The sequence below is a fragment of the Myotis brandtii genome, unplaced genomic scaffold (genome assembly GCF_000412655.1).
Source record: "Myotis brandtii unplaced genomic scaffold, ASM41265v1 scaffold32, whole genome shotgun sequence".
Lineage (NCBI taxonomy): Eukaryota > Metazoa > Chordata > Mammalia > Chiroptera > Vespertilionidae > Myotis > Myotis brandtii.
In genome coordinates this window covers 8,676,650-8,686,648 of record NW_005362269.1, presented here as the reverse complement: position 1 = coordinate 8,686,648, position 9,999 = coordinate 8,676,650, and the positions used below count along the sequence as shown (strand labels likewise).

At 41.9% G+C, this 9,999-nt stretch overlaps 1 protein-coding gene across 3 annotated transcripts in view; it reads right to left on the bottom strand.

Moving 5' to 3' along the window:
• Nucleotides 1–3,235: 3,235 nt before the first annotated feature.
• Nucleotides 3,236–9,999, bottom strand: part of PTTG1 (pituitary tumor-transforming 1) — an 11,052-nt gene continuing 4,288 nt past the window's right edge. For all 3 annotated transcript variants that reach the window (XM_005870567.2, XM_005870566.2, XM_014543171.1), the window contains exons 2-6: nucleotides 9,578–9,678; nucleotides 8,899–9,083; nucleotides 7,595–7,688; nucleotides 4,130–4,288; nucleotides 3,236–3,391 (exon numbers count right to left, since the gene is read on the bottom strand). In XM_005870567.2, the coding sequence (XP_005870629.1) occupies nucleotides 3,312–3,391; nucleotides 4,130–4,288; nucleotides 7,595–7,688; nucleotides 8,899–9,083; nucleotides 9,578–9,668 (609 nt within the window). In that variant the 5' untranslated portion in view covers nucleotides 9,669–9,678 and the 3' untranslated portion in view covers nucleotides 3,236–3,311. The remainder of the gene's footprint in view (nucleotides 3,392–4,129; nucleotides 4,289–7,594; nucleotides 7,689–8,898; nucleotides 9,084–9,577; nucleotides 9,679–9,999) is intronic.

Sequence of the window (9,999 nt, the reverse complement as noted above, 5' to 3'; positions counted from 1 at the left end):
TCACTCACTCCTGTGGTCACCTCCTAGACATTATCACTGCCCATAACTGCAAACTCTCCATAATCTGATCTCCGAGCACCCACTCACCAGCTTCCTAGCTCAACACTACCCTGTCCCCAACAATCGTCTGCTCCCCACCCAGGGACCTACACTAAAGATCCAACTCATCTCCATGGCCCTCCAGATCTGACCTGACCCGATCTCTCCCTCTCTGCTCTCTGGCGTTGTCTCCCAACCCTCTTCCTCTCACTCACTGCCTTGAGTCCTGCTGATCTTTCTGCCATTGCTCAAACGCACCAAGTCCACTCCTGCCTCGGGGCCTCTGCACTTGCTCTCTCCTCTACCTGGATAGTCCTAGCCCTGGATATCCTAAGGCTACCCCTTCACCGCCTTCAAAGGTATCTTTGTTCAAAAGTATCTCTTTTCAAAAGTACCTTCCCAGTGAGGCCCTCTATAACCTCTCTGTTTAAAATTTCATTCATTCCCCTTCCTCCTTGAAGAGTTTGGCTCCCACCCATCCACTCACTCACCCACAGACACACCCCCTCCCCACTCGGGTTTTTTTCATGGCACCTATCTCTTTCTAGCATATCGTGTAACTTATGTATTATTTCATAGATAATCTGTTCCTCTGGCTAGGGTGAAGGCGAGATTTTTATCTGTTTTGCTCAGTGTTATATCCTTAGTATCTAGAACAGTACCCAACACAGTGACCCCTCAATAGATATTTTTCTGCATCAATGAAGGGAATTGGACAATGCAGATTTGAAACAATAAAAATAAAAAGGATTAAGTCATCTACATACACTTTTTGTTAGTAAATAATGAAAACATGAATATTTACCTTCTGAGTACCTATTATGTGCCAGGCACTGGGGACACAAAGGTCGGTGTTGCAGTGGAAACTAGCCAGCAGCCAATTACAAGACGATGTGGAAAGGGCGATGGTGGAAGTGTGCACGGACCTTGCTGACGCACAGGGAGAGCTCAGAGCAGACTGTGATGTCAGGACGAAGGGAGAGATTTGCCGCAAGATGGACTTGGGGCCTGTAAATCCAGTTTCTCAAAGTCTTTTTCTTTTTTTAAAATATATTTGTATTGATTTCGGAGAGGAGAGGAGAGGGAGAGAGGGATAGAAACATCAATGATGAAAGAGACTCGGTGATTAGCTGCTTCCAATCGAGCCCACAACCGGGGCATGTGCTCTGATTGGGAATCAAACCGTGACCTCCTGGTTCACAGGTCAACATTCAACCACTGAACCATGCTGGCTGGGCTCAAAGTCATGATTTTTTTAAAAAGACTTTTTGAAGATGAAAATGTGTCACAGGAAATTTACTCAGATCAGTTGTCAAACACACACACACATTTAGTTGAGGAGCAGAATATAACTTATGCTAAAGAATAAACAACGATTTTTGCATCTGAGTGAAGTATGAAGAGAGGCACTAAGATCACTGAGGGAAATTCTATGCTTCGTGGCTTACATTATCATCTTTCTAAGGGAAGGGAAGATAAGCTGCTACTACCAAGTTTGCAAAACATATTTGATGATTACAGTTCACTTTCTCTGGCATGAGGAAACAGTCTCCTGCTAACATTGGTAATATAACCTACATTATGCAATAAATAAACAAACTACATTACACACAACTGAAAACAGGTAGCCAAAGAATCCTATATGATAAAAGCCTAATATGCTAAATGTCCAGTCAGCTGTTCAATCAAAGCGTAATATGCGAATGATATGCTAAGGCCACTCAACCGCTCGCTATGACTTGCACTGGCCACCTGGGGGCAGACATTCCGACCAGTAGGTTAGCTTGCTGCTGGAGTCCAGCTGATCGGGACTGAGCGAAACAGGCTGGACACACCCTGGAGCCCTCCTGTGGTCCCTCCCCGGCCCCGATCATGCACCAGTCGGGTCCCTCAGCCTGGCCTGCACCCTCTCATAATCCGGGACCCCTTGGGTGTTGTCGGAGAGCCAGTTTCAGCCCAATCCCACAGGCCGGGCCAAGGGACCCCACTGGTGCACAAATTCGTGCATTAGGCCTCTAGTCTATCATAATTCAAAAGCAGCAGTCTGTCCCAATAGCACACAGAAGATATACTGTATTTTCTATTCAGGATACGATGATTATCCAGTCACTCTCTTCTATTCTGTATTGTACCAATCAATTTGCCCAAGATCCGGCTTGTAAGTTTAGACCCACTCTCCATAGATGGACCGTGGAGTGTCACCCTGTGCAGTATATAAGAAACTGGGCAAACAAGACCATCAAGAGCACCAATGTTGCTAAGGGTGTGAAAGGGCTCACAAAACAATCTCAGGCAATTGAACAGGAGAAAAACTTGTTGATTGGATAACCGTAAAGCAGTTAGTCAGTGCTAGCATTTCCGAGGCAGGGATAGATTAAAAATTCACTTAAGGCTAGTAAGGGGTAGTTTGATAAATTTAAGGAGTGCTTATTTGTAGGTTAAACAGTACATTAGGTATATACTGTACATAAAAAGGTTAAAACAGGGAATCCTTTGGGGGTCTGGAACAGATGAATTCAATTTACATTCTTTCTAATGGGAAAAAATGATTCGGCTTTCAAACAAACTGCTCCTCTAAGCCTTCCAGAACAAATTAAGTTTGAGAACCAAGGTTCCACTATAGTGCTGAAAGTGATTCGTTTAAGGCTAGCAGGGGGTGATTCGATGAATTTAAGAAAAGAAGTGCTTGTTTATAGACCAAACAGTACATTCGACATGTTTTGTATATAAGAAAGGTTAAAACAGGGAATCATTTTGGGGTCTAGAACAAATTAATTCAATTCATGTTATTTCTAATGGGGAAAAATGATTTGGCTTTCGAACAAATCACTTCTCGAACAGCCTTCCGGAATGAATTAAGTTCAAGAACTGAGGTTCCACTGTAAATAGAACAAGCAATAAAGAATGCCTAGCAATAGATACTTAATGAGTTTGAAGTGGCTCTTCTAATTAAGAAATCTAATAACTGTCACTAGTTAATGGCCACAAAAACACAATAAAATACACATTAAGGGGTATAAGTTTCAAGGAAAACAGTGACAACTTCTAAAATAAACTGTTAAAACAAACCAAAGGGTTTTAAGGTAAAATTTTCAAATCAGACAAATGTCTATTGTCATATTATAGACTTTTGGCTATGAACACTTCTACGAGTTTTTATACTGTTTTAAGCAAATTACAAATACCAACCGCAATATTAAGAAGAGTCTGTTAAAGAATGTCTTTATTAATACAAACTATTCATACATGCAAACTATAAAGCACTAAGAAACTTAAATCTCTAAGTCATAGCAAACCGGTGGCAATTCAACATCCAGAGTCGACAGAAGGCTTGAGGGAGACTGGAACGGATCTAGAAAATAGGAATTTCTTAGACAATACCTGCAAACTGCCTTGATTCATTGTCCATCTCAACATGGACATTAGTTATCACTTCTAATCATCCACTGTTTCTCCCTCTGTCCAGTGAATCTCTATGCCCACACCACCTACACACATATGCACTCATTTCCTGGAATGTGGCTGTGGTCCCAGAATTAACCAATATCAGGAAATGATTCTTAGAAGTTCCTGAAACTATTGTTCTTATTAGAGGTCCAAGTAAGAGCCAACAACATCACTAATGTAAATGTATGAAATAGTGTAAGTGTCTAAGTTAACACACAGAAAACGTACTGACAGCTTCTGACCACCAGTTTGAACCAAGACCGAAAACCTTGTGCAGTGAGGTTTTGCCATTCTATGTTATTGCACAGGTGTCTTGATCCTGAACGAGCGACTTGGAATTCTTATTCCAAGCAAGTTTATTATACTTCAACTTACAACCTAAGAAACTATATGCTAAGTTCAATCTTGTTTGGCTATATCTGAGGCTCTCGATTCCAGAGTGACTTGATTTTACCTGGGCATTTGGAACTAAACAGCAATATCAACTGAGAAGGGTTTTCATTATTCTGAAACTTGGCCCTGAAGTCTGAAGGACAGAAATGTTTTGTAGGCTAACCTCCCCCATAACTCTATCCCCACAGCAATGCAAGTGTCATGACACAAACTGTCTGCGGCCCTTCTAGGAGGGCCCTTGTCCACTCACCGGACTCCCAGGGTAGAGAGGGCGCCTTCAGGGGTGAAGGGGGACCCAGGTGTAACAGCTTTTCAAGTTTCCTCTCCTCGTCAAGGATCATGAGAGGCACTCCACTCAAGGGGAGCTGTGCGATCTGGTGTTCTTCAGGCAGGTCGAAGCTCTCAAAATCTGCCACAAAGAGAGAGGATTTCGTCAGGACAGCAATTCTCAGTATGGACAGTGGACTCCTGGGAATCTGAGGCCCTTTCAGCGAGTCCACGAGGTCAAAGCCACTTTTCTAATAACATGAACACCTTTCCCCCTTCTGTGCTGACACTTGCAATGATGGCACAAAATCAACGGTGGATATAAATCATTGTGCCTTAACATGGACAAGGCAGGGGCAAAGCCACTTTTCTAATAACATGAACACCTTTCCCCCACTGTGCTGACACTTGCAATGATGGCACAAAAGCAACGGCGGATAAAAATCACTGTGCCTTAGCATGGACAAGGCAGGGGCAAGACACTATATTTAGTAGTCACACTATTCCTCACTACCTTTCACCTGCAGTAAAAAGTGCCAGTTCCACATTTCACTTTATCATATGCATAAGAAGTATTAACCTTCTTAGCTCTCGATCTTTGAGAACATGTCTTTTTTATATTTTGTATGACAAAATGAGATGTATGTCAGGAAGCACCCTGCTGCCTACTGAAGTACAATGGTGATCTCAAAGAAAAAGGATTTGGGCAAATATTTGCTTTGCAAGCTAAACTAGAGGCCTTTTCCCGAACACCAGTTAGTTGAAAGAACACCTAAAAGACAAACTGGTTACTCAGAGCTGGGTGTTGGTTGCACATTTTCTCAGAGGAATGAAAGGAGTCTATCCCTTCGAGGAAAACAGTATTTGTTGCCAATGATTAAAATTCACAATTTCAAGAAAAAAAACAGGACTTTGAAAAACTTATCTGTGATCATTAGCTTGACAGCTTCCTCATACTTAAGATTTTTCTGATTCGATGAATGGTGATATTAATGAACGTGCTTTTAAAATTGCATAATGAAGCTGCCTTTGGATAATCTACATTTTTCAATAAACCAATATTCCTAGGTGAGCAATGTGTGATGAAGGTTAGGATAAAAGATACTTTGAAGTGCAAAACAGACCAATGGATTTTACTGTCAGAGTATAAAATGTTCATTGATATGGTTTTCGGTTTCGCATTGCATCTATATGTTCAGAAACAGCCACCAATTGAATTTTAGGGTAGTACCAAAGAAAACCATCTATACTGATCTGAAAAGACTATTTAAAATGCTTCTCCCTTTCCTAACTATTTATCTGCATGAGGCCAGATTTTCTTCATATACTGCAACCCAAACAGATGCAACAGATTGAATGCAAACATCAGATAAGAATCCGGCTATCTTATATTAAGCCAAATTAAGCAAATTTTCAAAATATAAAACCATGCCAGTCTTCTCAGTAAGTTTTTTTGTTTTGGAAAAGTTATTTTATGTTTTTTCAAGTTATTTATGCTAATAATAATAATAATAATAAAACTTTTTTCTGTTTTCTAAAAAGCTAAGAATGAAGAACCATCATTTTGTAAAGTGTAGAAAGGTCTCTAAAGCCTATATACTAGAAATTTGTCTGCTCCTTTTGAATCCTGGTAAAACCGGTCAAAAAGGAATTGAGTGATGGTGACTACTTAATTTAAAACCACTGAATTGTAAAGGAAACCATAACAGAAAAGATTCAAGAGGATACAAGTTTGCATTATAAAGAGCTAATTTCCTTTATCCACTAAGATCTCTTTTAAAATAGTAGTCACATCATCAAAGGCAAACAAAGATACAAACGGAAGTTAAAATAACTACAAAAGGCCAATTATCAAATATGCTCTCACTGAGGCACCCGCTCCCCCCACACACACAATTTTAAACAAAAAGATACCCATTGCCTTTCTGATCAAGATTAATGTTAAAACATTTGCAGTTAGAGAACACGGGGGAAGCAGGCATCCTCATCCACAGGAGGTGGGTTCGGTTACACATGCTCCTGTTTAAAGGACAAGTTGGCCGTGTCTCTTCCCTGAAACACAGCATACTGTAGTCCTCCTTCCTGGTCAATATGCCTAAATCTGCCTTATTTTCCTTGATGAATGAGTGGTAATTATTAGCATGGATACTGTCAGAATGTCATCACACACCCTTCGAGACTCAGCAAGCAATTCTTAAAAGTTTACTCACTGGGTAAACTCACAAACTCACAACAATGTAATTTCCAGAATACTAATTGTGGAATTGTTTTTAAGGTAGAAAAGCCAGAAACAATCAGGATATGTACCAGGAGAATGACTAACTGCCCTTTGAATGAAAGGGCAAAAAATCCAGCTGAGAAAGCAGAAGGCCCTGCTTGGTTGGCCCCCACTGCTTCACCTGTGTCGTCCTTCACTCTGCCTCTCCGTTCCCCAGAACCACTCCACTCCTTTCTTCCACCTCAGGATCTTTGCACACACTGTGTCCAAGGCTCTTGCCTTGCCCATCCCCTTCTTCATCCAGCTGTCTCCTTATAGCCTTTGTGAAAGCTTCCCTGCTGTTCCCCTAAAAGGCCGTATTTTTTGTTTGTTTGGTTTTTGGTTTTTGCTTGCTCACATTAATGTAATATGTTTATTATTTTTTAACCAAATAATAAAGGCCGTATTTTTTGTTTGTTTGTTTTTTGGTTTTTGCTTGCTCACACTCACAGTAAGATGATTTGTTCAGTGCTGAACTTTCCCTCAGAATCATGGGCTCCCTCAGGGCAGGGCCTGGCATACAGTAGCCCCTCCTCAAATGTGAGTAAATTAAAGCTAAACAAGCTAGTTCTATAACAGAAAATATTTCAGATATATGTAGAAGGTTGAAGGAGTAAAAAATTCATGTTTTCACTGGCATTGTTCAATTTGACATAAAGCCCCGTTTCTAACAGGCTTGCTAGAGCTGTCCACTGCAGACTTTTTCAAGGTTAGTGAACACATCTCCCCCCTAGGAGGTAAGCTCTTGAGGAAAGGAGAAAATGTTCTCCACATCTTTGCTCCAATTCCCCTTCTGACCTTAGAGGGTACCTTACAAATAAATCTACCAACAAGCATATTTGTTCAAAGCAAACCAGATTCAGACAGTCTGGTTATAGGTGTGGGTCGTGTATCATATTGATAGCCAACTGCAGACTTTTTCAAGGTTAGTGAACACATCTCCCCACTAGGTGGTAAGCTCTTGCGGACAGGGGGAAATGTTCTCCACATCCTTGCTCCAATTCCCCTTCTGACCTTTATTTAGAAATAAATCTACCAACAAGCATATTTGTTCAAAGCAACCCAGATTCAGACAGTCTGGTTATAGCGTTGGGTCGTGTATCATATTGATAGCCGTATCAAGTTGCAGCTGCATTGGATTCTAAGAGAAACTCTAGGCTAAAGAATTTTTGTAATACCAAAAGATACTACCGAGAGGATTGAAGGGAAAGAATTTTTCTATTTCTGGATAGGTGTCATCTGAGGCAGGAACAGATCCTTTTGCTTTAACAGTCTTCTCGGTTACCTAAAACAATCCAAGAAAACATGAGTTAGCGAGAGGGCTTCTTCAAGATGTGTGAGGGCTTCTTCACCACATTTTAAATTTTTTCATTTTCATGCTGACTTCTAAGAACCATAATCCTTTTGATTATGTTCTCATGATTACACACAAATACAATTCAACAATTCTAGTAGCATGGCTCAACCGTTAAGTTTGAGATTTAAGTCAGCCTAAGTCATCAAGAATGCGCAGCGCTGGTAATTAACTCAATCACTCAACCCACCAGAGAAGGAAAGGGGCCTGAGTCAGCCGGAATAGAAGCTAATCCTAAAAGCCATTTTTGGCTTTTGGAAGTGTGATTTTCCATGTTTCCATCAGCCTTATCTTAATTAGTTGTTTTTTCCTAATACACATTAAACAAAACAATTATCCAAATAAAGTGTTCATCCACACACCCAAGTCATTTTCTCAGCCAAGTTCTCTCAGTCTGGGATGCACTGACCTGCAGCTCTAGCTCATCACAAACACAAAGGTCAGCATGCTAGCAAATTATCATCATCACCTAAGGAGCTGGTCCTGGGAGGTGGGGAGGAGGACAGCGGCACCTGAGCTATATTAATGTGACCTCTTGCAAAGTAGCTCCCTCTCAGTACTTACATGTGTAAGTAGATATAGACATTCCTCATTTTATCACCGTTTGCTTTATTGCACTTCATACTGTTTTGGTGGACTTTCCAAAATGTTGCTTTTTTTTTAATTTTTATTTTTAACAAACTGAAGGTGAGACCCACCCCCATTAAAACGATGACTCGTTTTACGGTGCTACTTGCTTTATTATGGTGGCCTGGAACCCAATTATTATTTTTTTTAATTCTTTATTGTTCAAAGTTTTACGAATGTCTCCTTTTTCTCCCATTGACCTCTCTCCCCACCCGCTCCCGCCCCTGGAACCCAATCCTTGATCTCTCTGAGGTATGCCTGTACTACCAACAAATCTGCTTCACGATATTAGTTACGGGCAGGTGAGGCAAAAATATTCACCTGCTGCTGCAGGCTGCTGATCTCAAGGCACAGAGGAAGTCCACCAAAACAGTGTGATTCTCTTCTGCCAATCTGTTTGCCAGCCTCTATTTAACCTACTCACTGGGAAGAAAGCCAGAGAGGATGCCAATCGTCATTTTAAGAGCCAAAAGTGCTGACGTGTTTAAACAGTGTCATTATAGACAGCACTTACCGTTTTAGCAGAGAAGGTGGTCTGTTTCTCTTTGACAGGTGCATTAGTCTTTACTGACTTTTCTGTAGCTCTGTTGACAGTTCCCAAAGCCTTTCTGGGAGCCTTACGCAAGGCTGGAGGAGCATCAAACATTTTGCCAGCATGTGGTGCTGAAACCTGAGATCTCCCATCTAACGCTTTGACTGCTAGAATAAAAATTTTTTTAAAAAAAAGACCATAAGATTATTCAAGCAATACATTATCTGTGCAACTAGAAGGCTGTGTATAAATTTGGCCTAATTCTCACCGAAAACTCAACCCCCATTTTTGACAGTGGCATGGCCATTGTCAATCTCATTCCATTATTGAACATGAAAAAGAGACTCATAACAAGCATGTTGTGACAGGAGCACAGGCGTACCCCTGAGATATTGCGGGTTCGGTTGCAAATCAAAGCAATAAAGCAGGTACCGCAATAAAGTGAGGCATAAGCCTTTTGCTGGTAGGAGAGTCTTGCCTTCCATTTGTAAAAAGTGCAACATCTGAGAAGTGCAATAAATAAAAGGAGGTATCTATGCCTGTATTCGGCAAACTTGACTCCCGTTGCCTACGCGGTACACTTGCGCCTCCCTAACGCCTCCCTAGGCGCAGGCCACATTGGTCCACAATCCCTGCGTGTGACCGCAGCCTGTATACTTACAGGGCCGGGAGCCCAGCTTCGGCCGGTCCTTGGGAGTCGCACGAGTGCCCAGTTCTCCATTTTCCTTATCCACAAAGATCACAGTAGCCATTCTGAATTAACTAGGGGAGTGAAAGGCATATTAAACCCTGGGGGTTAGGGAAGACGAGAGAACCTAAGGGGTAGCACCGACCAAACTCTCCACGCGGGGCACGTCCACGCAAAAACGGCAAGAGCTGGGCACAGGGAGAAGCGCGAGCGTGAGCCAACGGGCACGAAATCCAGCTCTTAACTCTTCAAGGCCGCGTAAGAGCCTCTAAATTCCAGAAGAGCTGGCGGTTTGGGGCCGGCAGGAACCCTGGTTCTCAGAAGAACCGAACCGTGAAGGGTCGCCGTGCAGTCAAGGCAGACAACCCGGCTGGGCGCTATAGACGACCCCTGGG